Here is a 17,369-nt window from a genome sequence, read left to right on the forward strand (position 1 = left end):
TTTTCATTTGAAAATTCAGCCCCAAAAGCCAGTTTAATTTAGTAACATGACCTTTGCTAGGCATGTCTATCATGAGTAGACCCACAAAAAACATCTCGAGCACCCATCACATCGCACAAAGGCACAGGAAGTCTGCCATCTTTGAAGCGAACATTTCAAGGTCAGTTTTGGCCATTTCAAAGGTTTTAATCCATAACGCCCCCCCCCCCCCCCCAATAAATTTTCACTTGGAAATTCCATCAGATTAACCAAGTAACATGTCATTTGGAAGACTGGCTGAAAGACCAGAAGCAGCATAACAAGATTTTGACCTTTTCCCCGTCATGGTGCTTTCTCCCTTGCTTCATTCAATCAAACCTCCTCTTCCCACTCCCACATGAAAAAGGAAGGAGGAGGAGGGCGAGTGGGAGGCTGATGGGAATTAGAGAGCAGATAGGAAGGAAGGACACAGAGGACAAATCTTGATGGCCCCCTCCCCCCGCCCACCCACCCCCCACCTGCCCACCGTTTCCCCCGCCTCAAGTCAAAGTGCTGACAAAGACGCTCCCTAACAGCTGCAAGCCTCCTCAGGGACGGACGGTCTAACGGAGGTGAGCCCGTCCCAGCCCACCTCCCCTCCCCTCGCCCCCCCCCCCCACCCCTCACGCCCCCCGGTCGCCCCCCTTTACCTTTGTCCATCAGCTGGTTGAAGAGCGACACGTTGGAGAAGAAGAAGAGGTAGGCGAACATCTGCGCCTGGATCTCCGGGTGGACCTGGTAGCCTTGCAGCAGCTCCTGGGCGCTCTGGAACACCTACACACACATGCACGCACATGCACGCACATGCACGCATGGCTCTATTTATTTTATTTGTGCGTATTTCATTTTAAATGCCGCTTCATGAGAATTCATTTATTCATCAAGCAGATATTTTGTAATTTATTCTGTTTTAAGTCATGTATTTTGTTTGCATTTTAAAAAGTGAATTAAAATGATTCTGATCTAATTTGGCTAATTTGAGGTGGTTTTAATTTTGGTTTTACATAAGTACATGTAATGATTGTCTAAAATACATTCAAATGAAACATTATTTTTTTTATTTATTTATTTTTTCAACGCGGCTTGAATGGCTGTGAACTTTTGCTTTTCGCGGGTCCCTCGCCAAAAAGCAGAGGTGCACCGTATTCCGTCTTCATATTAAAACAAAATTACACAAACAAACTTCAACTTTTAAATGAAGTTGTATTTTATTAATCACTTATTTGTATTCAAATTGAAATGTTTTGAACTTTCATTTAAACCAGGTATGGCGACTGCAAACCGACTCTTATTTACAGCACAATGCCGAGCAAAACAAGGCAAAAAAAAAAAACTGAAAAGAAATAAACACATATAATATACAACAAACTGTACAAGATGCTAAATACTATGTCCTAAATAGTGAGTTATTGTATTTATATTAAAAGTACTTTTATTTGAATGGAATGATTTCATTTATTTAACTCATTCACTGCCAAAAACGTTTTTATGTCTTTTCACAGTCCAGCTATTCAATCCCAGGAATTTATTTCCATTTTTTATTTTATTTTTTTCAAACGTTAGGGTAAAAGAGGGTTTGAAAATGTCGGGCAGTTTTAATGATCTATTTTCAAATGTATACTTCCAAACAATACTAAAAAAGAAAGAATGATTTACTTCATTTGAAAAAAAAAAGGGGGAATATAAATGTTGCAATCAGTGAAACAAGATTCCAGAAATGTTTTTCCTAACTGCCGTCGTCACTTTGCCAGGTGAAATGAATCAATTCTGGTCTTTTTTCCAGAAGTAATAAAAACAATTTGGATGTAGCGTACCTGGAGGACCCTGCGAACCGGCTCTGGGAATCCGACGCCTCCTTTCCAGCACGGCTCCGAGCTGTCCGCCGGGAACGGGTTACAGTCCAGGAGACCCGGCAGCACCACGTACAGAGCCTGCGCACACAAACCCCCCCCCCCAAAAAAAACCCACTGAGTTTTCTTCAGCGTTCAGAAATGTTTAGCAACACAAAGCTTGTCTCTGTTTAGGAAGCACGCACGTCAGTTTAGTGACTAAAACTCTCAATTGTCCTTCATGTTCATGAACAAAATTGTTGGAGTACTTGAAGACTAAATTGTCTTTGCTGCTTAGGAAAACACGTGCACCAGGTTTACTCAAGAAAATAAAGTGTCTCGGGTTCATCAAAGACTTTGACCGGTCTTCAAAACGTGTACGACAGGTTCATTACCAAATGCCTTGTTTTTTTGTTGTTTACAAAAACAAGTAGCTTCCTTGTATATTGTAAAATGTTTGAAGGATTTAGTGTCTTGGTATTTATATTTATTTTTTGTAACTGTATTTCAATGCTTCTTTTTTTTTTTTTTAACATCAATGCTAGCTAGCTAGGGGACTACGGATGAAAAATAGCCTTTTGGCTAATTCTGTCTTTTTTTTAACTATCTAAAGGTTTGCAAAAAACGATTTGCTTTGTTGAAGACTAACTTGTCTTTGATGTTTATGTAAAAATGTACATTAGCTTACATTAGTACGAAAACTATATGTCTTTGAAAACGTGCTCGGTGAAGATTCCAAATTGTGTTTGATGCTTACTAAAAAAGACTAAAATGGCGGTGATGTTTATGGAAACGTGTACATTAGCGTCTGTGAAAACAAATTGTCTTTGATGTTTAGGAAAATGCGTGCTGTATGAAGATTTCAAAATGTGTGTTATGCTTACTAAACGCATTTGTCAGACTGGTTTCGGAGCACGTTGTCTTTGACGCTTTTACAGCAACCCGTACAGTGCGTGACTCGTCTTTGCTGTTGTAGGTGCACACCTTGGTGATGTAGTAGACGCACTGCTGGAAGGTGTACATGATGACCTCTTCCAAGATGCTCATGGCCTCCTCGTTGGCTGAGATGGTGGCCGACAGCAGCGACTCCTTCGAGCCTGGGACACGCCCAGGTTTGACAAGAAAACACACCATTCAGGAAAACCACAGCTTTTCATTCAACATCTCAAAGACAAAGACAGGTTTCATGAACAAAGACAAAGACTTGTGTCTCTGTTTTTGCAAACATCAAAGACAATATCGGCGTCAGTGGACCAAACAGCTTGGAAGACAATCGGGCACTTAACATCTTTAGCGAACCTAATGTAGGCGTTTCCTCAACATCAAAGACACCTTGAGTCTTTATCAAACCGGACATATGTTTACCCTACTCTTCAAAGACTAATTAGAATCTTTAATAGCAAACCTAATAATGTGCATGTGTTAGGGAACATGACAGATCATTTAGTGTTGTGCTTTTGTAAACTTCAAAGACAAGGTTGTCTCTTGAATCTGAATCTTTATTGGCCAAGTATGTAATAAGCACACAGGGAATTTGCCCCCGGTTTTGAATGAACCTATGTCTGTTTCATGAACATGAAAGACAATTTGGAGTCTTCAGCAAACCTGATATACACATTTTTCAAATCATCAAAGACATTTCAAAAGAGTCTTCGGGCAACATATGTGATTTTGTAAACGTCAAAGACAATTCACAGCCTTCAACGCAACTAACTTGTGTCTTTTAGGGAACATCAAAGTCTTGTGTCTTCAACGGATACATTTTCCGAACATCAAAGACAATTTAGTCTTCAACCAACAATGATGGACATTTTTCCCTCAACATCAAAGACACTTTTGAGTATTCAGTGAACCTTTTTGGTAACCAACAAAGGTAGTCTTGAATGAACCTATCAAACATATTTTCGTGAACATCAAACACAATTTAAAGTCTTCAGCGGACCTAATGTACATATGCCCCATAACAATTGTGTGTGTGTGTGGATGCGTGCGGACCTGTTTGTGTGCGGATGCGAGTACCTTGCAGCGTCTCCATGTTGTGTGTGTATGAAGGCGCCCTCTGCTGAATAAAGTAAAGGATCTCAATGGAGTTGGACATCCAGAAGAAGATGGTCTGCAAGTCCGGGGTCAGGTCCGAGATGTTGAGCAGCGATAGCGATGCCGGGTCCTGGCTGCAACACACACACACACACACACACACACACATTAATGTAAACATGCAAAGACACAAACACACACACACACACACCTACACGGTCACACAAACAGTCATGCAGGTAAACGCACACATGCACACACCCAAGCATGCAAACACGCATACACACGTGCATTATCACACTGCCACACACACACCTCTACACACACAGTGCACACGCACACACACTCGAAAAAGTAGACACAAGCAAGCACGCTCACACGCAGACTTTTTTTTTACACCGAAGATGGAAATTGACACTCACTGCTGAGCTTGCTTCTGAGCTAACTCCTTTGTCTTCTCCTGCAACACGCGCACACATACACACACACACACACACACACACACGAATAAGGGCTCATTAAAATTTAAGCATGCATGTAGGAGACACACACTTGACAAGAAAAAAAGCAGCGCCTTCATTCTGCTTGAGTGTCTAAAACTTGAAACGTGACATCTATTTCTTTCCAACTGTTAAAAAGATGATTTGTTGAGCTTCTGTCATGCTAATTGAATTGCTTTTTAGACTCAAACTCTTCCTGCAGGGAAAAAAAATGTTTTATGATCCATTGAAATAATCTTAAAATTTTAAATTTGGGAGATTTTGGAGAAATTATTTTGTGCGTGTGTGTGTGTGTGTATGATTGATGTTACTGTATTCATTGCGTCCAATGAAAAGTATACTTTACACATACAAGAAAATTATTCTCAATGATTAATATCATATTATAACGACAATAAAATAATACTAATACTAAACTATACGCTAGTTGATGAGTTCATTTCTGTTTCATTTAATTGAATTTACCACATGGGTCTTTGCCCTTTAAATTCCTTCAAAGAAGCATTAAAACATGGATCCCAAGTACTGCGAATGCCAAATTGTAAACCTGACAGAAATGCTTGAAACTCGAAATGTAATTCCACACATGTGGATGGTGAACAATTTATGGAAAGGATCGAATGACTTGAGTAATTGAGTGATTGGAAAAAAAAAAAAAGAAAAGAAAAAGAAACGGATACGTGGATACGTGGTCCTGATTCACCCGAGCTGACCTGGCTGAGCTTGCGGTCTAAGTAGACTGAAATGAAAAGGGAGGAGAAGAAGATGCAACAGAAGAAGAAGACAAAGTAGAGGGAGAAGAAGGAGAAGACCAAGATCCAGACCCCGGACTCAGACTCAGACCCAGACCAAGAATTTGCGGCAGCAACTGACCCAGGCCACGGTCTGGATCCGCCGGACGATTTTGAGCAGCAGTTTCCCGAAGCTGCCCGGCGGGAACGTGGAGGCCGAGTGTTGGATGCACAAACACAAAAGGTACGCCGGCGTGAGCTTGTGGTCATCGCCTGACAACGACAAGTGACACACGCACAGGACAAAATGTCTTTGATGTTCATCAACAAAAACTGTTTTGGAAAACATGAACCTTTGCTTTGTTTAAGACAAGTCACATTTTTACAAAAACTGTGTGTTGACTTTCAGCAGCCATCAAGACGTGTTAGGTTGATCGAGTCCTAATTTGTCTTTGATGTTCATGAAAACACACATGGGATGGTCAGGTCATTAAATTCTCCTTGATGTTAAAAAAGGACGGATTGTCTTCTGATGTTTATAATGACAGGTTTGGTTCACTGAGTTGGAAACTGTCTTATATATAAATAAAACTCAAATGGCATTTGATGTCTACAAAACATACTGTAGGTTCTCTGCAGACCAAGTGACATTGATGTTTAAAAAAAACCAACATTAATCTGTAAAATGTCTTTGATGTTAGGGGAAAAAAAAAATATCTTAAATCAATGAAAGAATAAATTATTTTTGATGTTTGGGAGAATACTTTGAATCGTGTTTGAACCAAAACAGGCGTGTGTATTGTCATTGAGTACGAAATTATCTTTGATGTTAATAACAGAAGCTCAGATTTGTCGAAAAAGGTAAATCAACTTTTACTTTTCGAAAAAATTTGGAAGACTCAAAATTGTCAGTGATGTTAAAAAAAAAACAACAGTTTAGACTCATTGATATCTCCAAATTGAATTTGATGTGAATAAAAACGTATGATAGGTTGACTGAGGACGACCTTGAACTTGACATTTACCGAAAGCACGGACACTGGGTTTACAGAAGATTCTAATTGCCCTTTCCGTTGACGGAAAAACACATCAATAGGAGAGGGCAATAACCGGCCTTTACGAAAAACGCATGTTCGTTTCCCCGAAGTCTTTGATGTATCGTAAAAGATGTTCCATAGGGAAGACTCTGAATCGTCTTTGATGTTTGGGAACAACTGTAACTTTTCTCAGGTGTTTGCGGAAGACGCGTCCGTGCCTTGCATTACCTCCCGGTTCGATGAGCGACATGATGCGGTTGAGCAGCTGGTCTTCGTGAGCCGGCTCAAACTCCAACTGCAGCTTCCTCTTCTGTCCTCCTCTTCCTCCGTCCGACCCGGCCACCGTCCCGCCGCCGCGAGCTTTGACGAGGTGCGGCCTGAAGGTCCGCCGCGCCGCCGCCGCCGCCGACGCGCCCGCGGCGGTGTCCGGCCTGTCTTTGAGCGCCGATCCGCACACCTTGCAGGTGCCGGCGTCCTCCGGCCCGCCGTCGTAGAGCTGGCCCAGGCTGCGGAGACGCGCCAGGGTCTGGGCGGGCAGAGGCTTGGCGCCCGTGGGGTCCTTGCCCAAAGAGGTTCGATGATGTTGACAAAAGTTACGCTCTCCGGCATTCCCCAAACCAACATAAAGAAGGAAATCCGCAACTATTTTCATCGGCTTGCCTTGTACAGGAAGATGTAGTGTGCGCCGAAGGAGAGCAGGTCGCCGTGGCGCAGCGTGGTGGAGCGCTCGCAGCGGGAGAAGTTGACCAGCACGGTGGCGTCGAGGACGGGCTCCACCGCCACGCAGGACGAGCGCTGCGGCGGATGCGGGGCGTCCGGCTCCGCCTCGTCCGCCTTGGCGTGGCGGCGCGGGGCGGGAACGCGGCGCAGGCGGCAGTGAAGCGGCAGCACGTCGGGCGAGAACAGGCAGATGTTGGGGCGAGCCGACGGCGTCTCCTGGCCCACCGTGTGCTGCTCGCGGTTCAGCAGGTACACTAGGCAGTCCTGGAGCAATGGCAGCGTCGTTGACGCGGACAAACACGCGTTGGACTCATCATTGGCTTTCACGTGGACATAAACACAACTTTGACTCAAATTGTTTCTGAATAGAATTAAATTGAACTGGTCCAACTTCAGGTTCATTAGAAACAATTTCGCTCTTGAGTCAGCAAAATTCTATTTTGACACCATGGTCACGTCCCACATTTCCTACTGCCGAATAAGTTGGTCATCTGCCTGCAAGGCCATACTAAAACCAATTGAAACCGTCTATAAACAAGCTCTGAAAGTATTGGACAGAAAACCAAAAACGTACCATCACCGTCAGATATTAAAAAAACACGAGCGCCTGAACTGGGACAATACTATTAAATACGCTGATGCCATCTTGATTTCCAAAATCTTCCACCACAAAGCTCCTCCTCCACTGCCAGGATTTGTAAAAAAAAATTTAAAAAAAATCTCCAACAGATCAACAAGAGCTGCTTCCTGCTTCTAGAGGTGACTGTGTGATTCCCTCCAGAAAGAGTACATTTAGCCAAAGCAACTTCTCTGTTCGTGCATCACATACGTGGAACTCAAAACCAAACACCATACGTGAACTCCCGTCTCTGAACCTCTTTATCAAACATCTACACGCCTGGCTGCTGGATGAATAACATTGTCAATCACAGCACTGCCTAGACTGCATGTACAGTATCTCAAGTTTGTCAAGTTTGTCTTTGTCCTGCGTTTTTTACCTACTGTTGCCTTATTCATTTTATGTCGTGTTTTTAACATCAACCCGCCGAAGGGACTAAAGATGGAAATTTAGCCTTTGGCTATAATCTTGCATATTTACATGTGCATGTTCATCAATATGTTTTGTCCCTTTTTAAATCAACTCAAACTTCTACAAGTCTTAACTCTCTTTGCTGTTCACAAAAACATGTCAATTAGAGTCTAAAGCGGCTTTGATTTTTACAAAAACCTGACCGACGGACTTCGCACAGACAACTGCCAGACTCACTGACGGACTGATGAACTGCCGATTACAATTTGGTTCGTCACGAAAAATGACGGATGACGGACCAACAAGATTGTGTCAAATGCCCACCTCTGTTTATAACAACACGTTTTGATTCAAAATGATCTTTGATGTTGACTCTCCGAAAAGTGGTCACTGACGTTTACAAAACACAAACAAGAGCCCGAATTGTCTTTTCGACTCCAAATTGCCTGATGTTAACAATGATATGTAAGACTCCAAATTGTCATTGAGTTTACCAAAGCACAAGTTTGACTCATAACTGTTTTGGATAGTAACAAAAAACTGGCACAAAGTTTGACAGTGAATTGTTTTTGACATCATTTCAGTGCCACTTTTCCTGCTTGGGTTTGTTCCGACTCACCTGTTTGTTGTAGCCTTGAAGCAAAAGGAGGTGCGGCGACTGGTAGAGGGAGTGGCGCACGCCACCCTGCCCAGCATCCTCCTTGCGCCGCCCGCCGGACACCGCCTCTCGGCCCCGGTAGGGTCCCGGAAGGGTGGAGTAGTAGCGCTTGGGCTCGTCGCCCACCGCCAACTACACACACACACACACACACACACGCAGGGAGGTGTCAGGATGATTGACAGCTGACAAGCAGGCCGTCAAGGTCCCACCTGGTTGAGGCTGGTCTCGCTGAGGCTGCGACACAGGGACGAGTTGCTGGAGCGAGGCAAGGTCAAAGCCCCCTTGGCCCGGTTCCTCTGCAGCTTGCGGGCCTGAGCGTTGATGTCTAGTCAAAGAGCAAGACAAGAAACAATAAAAATAAAAAATAAAAAAAAAACACCACAGGTGCGACTTTTATTCCTAACAGAAAAAAAATAAAGACTTGAGCTTTACATGAGAGCATTCGATGCTTTCACCTTTCATGAACATGTTGCAGAGAGAAAAGCTAACGTTAGCGGCAACTGGACCGTCTTCTTCTTTGATCCTTTTTGTTGTAAAACAACCAAAAATAAAACCATGACAAGTGGAAGAAGTATCCCCTTAATCCAAAATCTGTTGCCGTCATGAAACAATGACGCGGGAAAAAAATAAATGAAGAGGAGGCCCTTGTTTTGTTTTTAGCATTGTTTTTAGTATTAGCATTCCCAGTGCACAGAATACACCAAAATTTCGGGCACAGATCAAGCAATGAAACAACAACTAAATGTGAAGCAATGAAATGTGAAACAACGAAATGTGAAACAGCAAAATGTGAAATGACGAAATGTGAATCAACAACAGACCACAACAAACAGCCAATATAAATTGGCAAAAAGAGAAAAACAACAGCAACAACACCTGAAACAATGAAACAAAGAGAAGCACATTGCTTTGTTGCTAGCGTTGTTTTCAGCATAGCCAGTCCGCAAAGTCCACTTTGTTTTACTGTCAAAAAACTTGAAACTTTTCCTCACAGATAAGTGACGAACAGTGCTTTGTTGTTCGCCACGTTGTTAGCGTTAGCATTGTATGTAAAGGTAAAACAACAAAACATGAAATGGCTGCTCGTAAAATGGCGGTAGGGAAAATGGCGACGCGGGAAACAGCGATAAGTGACAACGTGGGCAAAAGAGAAGCACCTAGCATTGTTATTAGCATTGTTTGTAGCATTAGCATTCCAACTCCACAGCTTGCATTGAATATTTTCCTCTTTTTTGTCATCAACTGTGAAACAACAAAATGAGAGGAAAGAAATGACACGCGTGACAACGACACGTGACGCAACAAAGTGAAAATGCTACCTTCTTGATTTGTTTTGACAGTTGGCAACAGTTTGAACGCATGCCACCGACACTCACAGCACCTGGTGTCGGCCTTTTTTTTTTTTTTTTTTTTTAAATGTTTTCCTTTTCATACCACTCATGCATTGACCAATGAGGTAATGGATGAGAAGGCAACAGGAAGAAGACACATACAGTTGATGTGAAAGGGAAAAGGGGGCGGGCAGGTTGCTCTCCATGGCGATGACTGACAGCCGGCCTACCTGAGGCCAGTCCCCACCTTTAGAGGCCGCCCGAGCCGACCGCAGAGGGGAGCTCCTGTGCATGCGACCCATTAGAGCCACCAGGAACTGGGGGGCTTTGGGCCCTACAGCGGGGTGGCAGGGGTTGAGAGGCTGAGAAAACACACACCCCCTCCACCCAAAACATCACAACAGTACACACAAGCAGGCATGCACTTACTTGTATGTGTGTGTTGTTAGTTGTGTGACAAAACACAATCAAACGTAGGACCCCTGGTAGGAAATGGCCAAAACCGAGCCTAAAATAGCTGCTTCGAGCCAAAATGGCACACTCCCTCTGTTTTGTTGGGCTTGGCTTCTTGAGACTTTTTTGTGGGTCTACTCATTCCAGACATGACTTCCACATTTCATGCCCCTAAAGTAAAGAGGTTTCGGGGGCTGAATTTTCAACAACAAGAAACTCGATGGGGGTCAAACCAAGGATCCCTTGATATCGCCTATGTGGCAGACTCCCTGTGCTCTTTTTGGACATGGGTTCTTGTGACCTTTCTCGGGAGTCATGATAGACACGTCTACCAAATTTCATGTCCATAAGTTCAAGTGGCTTTGGGGGTGGAATTGACACCCAAAAATACTCAACAGAAGGCATTATCGACTCAAACAAAAGAACTTTGAGAAATGGCTAAATTAGCCAATTCAGTGTGTTTTTTGATGGTATGTGCTTATTGGCTCATGAGACTTTTTTTTGTGAGTCTACAAATTGTCCCGAAATTCAAGTAGCATTGTAGGTTGAATCTTCAACAACAAAAAAGAAACACCATGAGGAGAATGATCAAATCTAATGTAAAGACCCCTGAAGATGGCCAAAACGGTAGACTTCATGAGTCTTTTCAGGCATTGTTTTTAGAGACTTTTTTGTTGGTTTATTAATAATAGACAATTTTTTTTAATGAAATTATAAAATTATAAAATCAAACACAGGGCCCTTGGAAATGGGCAAAATGACAGCCTCCCTGTGTGCTTTTGGGCATGACTTCTTCAGACTTTTTTGTGGGTGTACTCATAATAGACATGCCTGCCAAATTTCATAATGCTGAGTCACACTGCCTTCAGCAGGTAAATTATTTCTAAAACTATGGAGGGAGCTGCCGAGACAAAATGGACACTTCAAACCAAAATGGAAGACTTCCTGTGTGTGTTGGCGCATGGCTACTTGAGACTTTTTTGTGGGTCTACTCACGATGCACATGTCCACTAAATTTCAATCTCTTCCCTCGTGTGTGTTTCTGTGCACATGTATGAGTGTGTGTTTGCGCGCGCGCATGTGTGCGTGTATGCTGACCGGCCGTGATGGTGTCCTTCTCCTTGGCATTGAGTTCATCCACCTCAGCTCTCCTGCGTAGCTCAAAGCGCCGCGCGTGTCCCTCTCGGGGCTTCCACAGCTCCTGCAGCAGCAGCGGCTTCTCGTTGTCGCCCAGCGCCCGCAGGCATTCGGTCCGCCACACGCCGCCGACCCCCTCCAGGCGCCCAATCACGTCGCACAGCACGTACGAGTGGGCGGCGTCCTTGTTGAGCGAGTACCGCTCCAGCGCCTCCTTGACCAGTTCCTGAGCGCTGGAACGGGGCGTGGCCAGGACGCTCTTGTAGTTGGCACCGGCGCAGATCTCGTCGCCGAAGATCTTCAGGACGCCCGGCGCCGAGCTTTGGGTCGAGAGCTCGGCCGGGTCGTCCTCCGGTCGCTCCGGGGACTCGGTCGCCGAGCGCCGGTCGCCGCGCGTGTTCGTTCCCGCTTCGGCCGGGACTCGGTCGCGGTAGCTCAGCGTGCGGTACAGGACCTGGCGAGCGCGCGGTAAACGGTTAGTTCAGAACCTTGAAGGGCTCTTTTTGGACCTTTAAGGATTGCCATTTGCCCTTCCAAGACTTGTTGTTGTTTCTTTTTCAGGACCTGTGATTGACAACATCTTTAGTAAAAGGGGCAGGAAAGACAGTGCCCCACCAACTGTTTTTCTCCAGGTTGGTTCAGGACCTGTCCTATGGCTATGACTTTGGTGCACTCTTCCAGGATATGTACTCTACCATAACAATATTAAAGATCAATTGATATAAGTTTTTGGGGCAGGAAAGGCAGTGCCCCATAAGCTGATTTTCTCTTCTGTACCTGTGCTTTTCAGAGACCTTCATGTGCTTGGTAAAAGGCATGGCCTCTGTCAAAATATCTTTGCATTATTTTTAGCATTAGCGCCAGGGAGGACAATGCCCCACTAGGTATTTTCAGGTATTTATCCCGCTCTTCCGGGACCTTGTGCTCAATAAAAATTACGTTTTTTTTAGCAATGGGCCAGGGAAGACAGTGTCCCGCCAACTAATTTCTCTCAAATTGTTTTTTTATGTTGTTTATATTTCACAGAGCGCCCTGAACCGACAGCAAAATTAATGCATTGAAATAATGGTTGGGTTGTTTTTCAAAGTTTTGATTGAGCCACGTGAATTCTGCCTAGCGACAAGTGGCCTTTTCAAGATGTCATTTATTTTTGCACATCAGGACTCTTTGATGTTATGTATTCACAATGTGTGTGTGTGTGTGTGTGTGTGCTCGTGTGCGTGTGTGCGTACCTGCGTAAATGTCCTGCTTTGGCGTTTTAGTCGGCTCTTGGAGGGCAGGGACATGCTTGCCCCGGAGGAAGAACCGTAAAACATTTTTGCGTTGTCGGTTCTGTCAGACTGCTGGTGACACAAAAATATTAGTGACACACATTCAGAGTGTGTGTGTGTGTGTTTGTGTGCGTAGTTTTTTATAAGTTCCTTAGCAGGTCATGAATCTCAGGATGTTCTTTTAACGACATTTCATTAGCCAAGTCATTATGTTCCTCTTTGGCCGTGGAGCTGAAACATATTAAATTCATTCATTAAATCACAAGTTTGTTTTTTTGTAGTTCAGCAGTCAAATGTGCCATTTTTACAAAGCCCCAGAATAATAGCCACAAAATACTAATTTGAGGCCACAAAATTCTAAAATGTGGCCACAATATAATAAATAGAGGGCACAAAATGGGTATAACGTATCAAAATACTGTACTAATTTGTGGGTTTAATATCATTCCCATGAACAACTTTGTCTGGGTCAGCAACGTCCGGCTAAACCAAAGAAATCTAAAACGCTAAAACTAAATACAACTAAAACTTGAAAACAAATTTTCATTAACAAAATAAAATTTGAAAATGCTTTATAAACAATGAAAACTAACTGAAACTACATCTTATGTTTATAAAATGAACCAAAAGTATCGATGATTATAACAAAAATGTCCTTTGTAGGGATGTTACGATATCCAAATATAACGATACGATAATATCACGAGATGAACCTCGCAATATGATAATTATCACGATATCGTGGAGAGGTTGACGATGTATAAAAAGCTCACGATATTGCAAAAAAAAACTCATATCAAAAAAAAAAAAAAAACCACAATATTTATGTTTGTAGATAATAACAGCATTGACGAAGAAATAGGCTTGGCCAGTCATGCATCAAATTAAACTGCACTACAAAACTAACCACCTGAGGGTGCTGGAAGTGCACAAATGGAAAACAACTTGGCCTTCCAAACAGATTTACTACTATTAATATCGTGACATGACAAAGACGATATAGTGTGGCAATTTTTATATCGCGGTATCACGATATTGCCGATATTGTGACATCCCCCGTCCTTTGTTAAAAAAACTAAAACTAATACTAAGACAAATAAATACTAAACCAAAACAAAGAATTTTCCAAAAACAAAAACAAATAAAAACTAACAAACTTGCTCTAAATACTGATTAATAAACCTAACAGATTTTTTTTTTTTTTTAAACAAAGTCAAAATAGAAAACTAACTCTAACGAAAAACCCAAATCTATCATAACCCTGGTGCACACATTACAGCAAGTTAGTATTTTGAGCACAAATTATACCTACTCTATGGGCATAATGCAGTATTTTGTTCCCACAATATAATAGTGGTGGGGTTGAACAACTGGGATGTCTGGGTGATCAAATCGAGCGCACCTTTGCTAGAACCCACAAAAATGTGAAAATGTATACAGTAGTGTGAGTGAAATTTAATTTCCTCATGTCATTTCTGAGGCTCTGTACATTTGTGTGTTACGCAGCGTAAACACCATCTTGTGGGTCACCAAGGCAAAATGGCGGCTGTGTGTGTGTGTGTGGGGGGGGGTGTGTGTGTGCGTGTGTGACGGTGTGTGTGTGAATGTGTGCGTGGGTGGGAGGGGTTTGCCGTCCCCGGGTTTGAGTTAACTGCGGCCAAGTAGCCAGATTAGCGTGGATTAGCAGGCATTTAAAATAGTCACGTTATCCGGGCAGCAGGAGCGCTTGCGTAGTCAGCGCCAACAACACCTACCCGCTGGCCCCCATACCGCCCCCCTCCCACCCCACCCCCACCCCAACAGCCCCTTTCGAGAGCGCCCAGACGCATTCAGGGACTCCCCGCTGATAATAATAGCAGGCATGCAAATGCTGGACTCTCAGCATTCACAATATAAAAGCGTTTTTAGTCGCAAGAGCGTCAGTGGGAATTCTTGCTTTGACACATAGCTGCAGTTGCGTGGATGCCTGACTCCCAGCATTCACCCGACAAAGGATTATGGTGGGCAAAAATATCAATTCTTTCAGCATTCCAACAGTTGGGAGTATTTTGCATTAGTGCGGGTGCACGACTCACAGCATTCCCACAGTAAAGGTTGCGGCAATGCAAATTTCTCAACGCTCAGCATTCACAGTATTTCATGCAGTGATGTCATTACTCCTCTGCATCAACATTTGGATTTTGTAGCAGTTATGTGAATGATTGAGTCTCAGCATTCATTCAATGTTTCACTGCTTAGTCGCAAGCCACGCAAAATGCCAGATTCTCAACATCCACGCTACCAGTTTTCATTCAAAACAATGTCAATTCTTTCAGCATTTCCACATCTGGAGGTTTACAGTGAGTCATTCAGCATTCACTCAATGGTGTTAGTGAATGCTTGACTCTCAAAATTCACCATACAAAGGGTTTCAACACACAATTCAGGACGTGCGATTTCTCAACTGCCAGCTTTCGGAGTTCAACAAAAAGCTCACGATACTGTATAAACGCTCACAATATTGTAAAAAAAAAAAAACATATTAAAAAAGCATCAGAATATTCTGTTTTTGTACAAAACAACAACATTCACAAAGAAATTGGCTTGGCCAATCATGCGCTCCTATTGGAGATTAGCGTGGGTCTTAAACAGAGGTGGCATCAAATTAAACTGCACTACAAAACTAACCGCCAGAGGGTGCCGGAACTGCACAAATGGAAAACAACTCGGGCTTTTAAACAGATTCGCTGCTATTAATATCATGACATGACGACGACGATATACTGTGGCGATTTTAATATCGCGATATCACAATATTGCCAATATTGTGACATCCCTAGTTAATACTGTCCTCTCTCAACTTTAGGACAATAATAGGGTTTAATAAAAAAATAACATTATGCTGGTCTCACGGCATTTACACACCATTTTTGAGGAACAGATGTTTTCATTAACACATCACTCATCACTGTGAGGTCTCAGCAGTCACAGGTTTCTAAAAACTAATTCAATCATTACGAGCGCTATGTCTGTATTCATCGAAGGCAAGACGATAAAATGGTTATGATGCACAACAATGTCAAGGCATTCAGCGTTCCCAATATTTAGCATTGTTATGAGTGTATAATGTCACGGGATTCACTCAATGCAGGTCAGCTGTCTGTCAGCATTCACGCGGCCATGGTATTACATGCACAGTAGTCTTAGCATTCATTCAATGTCTTGATACCTAGTTGTGGTTGTGCGACTGCTGGACTCTCAGCATTCACCCAATGAGTTTTTATGAGAAAATTAATTTTAGTTTCTCCAAAAATTCACACAAGCATTTGTGTGAATACTGAGAGTCACCATTAGTAGCACTACAGGACTAAAGCTCTCCTGTCTAAGCATTCATTCAACATTTTGACACAGTAGCAGTCATGCAAACGCTTGGCTCTCAACATCCACACTATAAAAGGTTTTGATGTGCAACAGCATCACTATCATTTATTTCCCTATTTGATGTATTCTGCACTCGTGTGAGCATTTTTAGTATTCACTCAACGAAGGTTGTGCCAATATGAATGCTCGACTCTCAGCATTCAACCGTGTCAGTGTGAATTCAGGCACAGTAGCATTAGTGGAATGACTCCACTGTTTCAGCATGAATGTAATCAACGCTTCGACAGCAGCAGCAGTTGTGCAAATGCTCGACTCTCAGCATTCACGCCATAAAAGATTTGAATGCTTAACTGTAAATTCTTATATCCAGCATTATATTGTGAGTTCAGCATTCACTCAATACAGGATGCAGCAATTCGAATGCTGGAATCGCTGCATTCACACTGTAAAGGGTTTCAAGGTATTTTACGCGTAGCCACATTAGTGTGACAACTTCACTGTCTCTGCATGCATTCATTCGATGTTTTGTGGCGACATAGCAGCAGTCATGAGAATGCTCGTCTCTCAGCATTTGCAATATTTAAAGGCTTTCCCCCTCAGTATGTTGATCCGACGGTCGCCAGTGGCAACCGGCGGAGTAACACACCGCGGCGGACAGTCCTCCGAAAATTAATCCGCCGAGGTGGCGTCTTGCTCGGCAGAGGCGTAGCACCGCGGCGGTCCTCCAACCAGCAGGTGTGTCGGATGAAGCGCGCCGCCAGCCTCATTCGTGAATCGGGAGCAAAAAAAAAAAGACTTGTTACGCACCTTACAAGTGGGACGTTTTACGGCATGTGGATAAAATAGATCCGAAAAGTTGCCGTGGTGGTCCTCCGCCGGTGGGTGTCTGCAATGCGCGGCTCCATGATGCTGGAGGCTCCACCTGGGCTCTCATTCCGCCCGCACGCTTTCTTTCAAAATGACGGAAAGAGGGGTCCGGTTCTCCCCACAAAACAGCTCCGTCAACTCGGACGCCGAGCAGCCGCGGTGGCCCACCGGTTCGGTGCGTACATCTCCGCCGCTTGGCCGGCAATGCCCACTGGCTCCCGGCAACCGCATTCCACAGTCCGCGGCGGGTTGAGAGCCGAGTGGTGACGGGAATGGACGAGTGGTGACGGAAATGGCCGAGTGCAGCGCGACACGCAGCCCGAGCTAAACCCGAGTGCACGTGAAGACAGCAACCTCTAGTGGACAACATCTGTAATGCACAGACGC

At 43.7% G+C, this 17,369-nt stretch overlaps 1 protein-coding gene across 1 annotated transcript in view; it reads right to left on the minus strand.

Annotated features, from left to right (window-relative positions):
• Positions 1 to 17,263, minus strand: part of radil (Ras association and DIL domains) — a 33,657-nt gene extending 16,394 nt beyond the window's left edge. The window contains exons 1-14 of the mRNA XM_086033956.1: positions 16,923 to 17,263; positions 12,717 to 12,827; positions 11,446 to 11,938; positions 10,142 to 10,228; positions 8,773 to 8,888; positions 8,522 to 8,692; positions 6,813 to 7,136; positions 6,381 to 6,711; positions 5,258 to 5,388; positions 4,307 to 4,344; positions 3,867 to 4,018; positions 2,832 to 2,944; positions 1,833 to 1,949; positions 669 to 792 (exon numbers count right to left, since the gene is read on the minus strand). Of these exons, the coding sequence (XP_085890082.1) occupies positions 669 to 792; positions 1,833 to 1,949; positions 2,832 to 2,944; positions 3,867 to 4,018; positions 4,307 to 4,344; positions 5,258 to 5,388; positions 6,381 to 6,711; positions 6,813 to 7,136; positions 8,522 to 8,692; positions 8,773 to 8,888; positions 10,142 to 10,228; positions 11,446 to 11,938; positions 12,717 to 12,800 (2,281 nt within the window). The 5' untranslated portion in view covers positions 12,801 to 12,827; positions 16,923 to 17,263. The remainder of the gene's footprint in view (positions 1 to 668; positions 793 to 1,832; positions 1,950 to 2,831; positions 2,945 to 3,866; positions 4,019 to 4,306; positions 4,345 to 5,257; positions 5,389 to 6,380; positions 6,712 to 6,812; positions 7,137 to 8,521; positions 8,693 to 8,772; positions 8,889 to 10,141; positions 10,229 to 11,445; positions 11,939 to 12,716; positions 12,828 to 16,922) is intronic.
• Between the last annotated feature and the right edge of the window lie 106 nt (positions 17,264 to 17,369).

This window comes from Filicampus tigris, chromosome 6 (assembly GCF_054856515.1).
Source record: "Filicampus tigris isolate MCC_2025a chromosome 6, RoL_Ftig_1.0, whole genome shotgun sequence".
Classification (NCBI taxonomy): Eukaryota; Metazoa; Chordata; class Actinopteri; order Syngnathiformes; family Syngnathidae; genus Filicampus; species Filicampus tigris.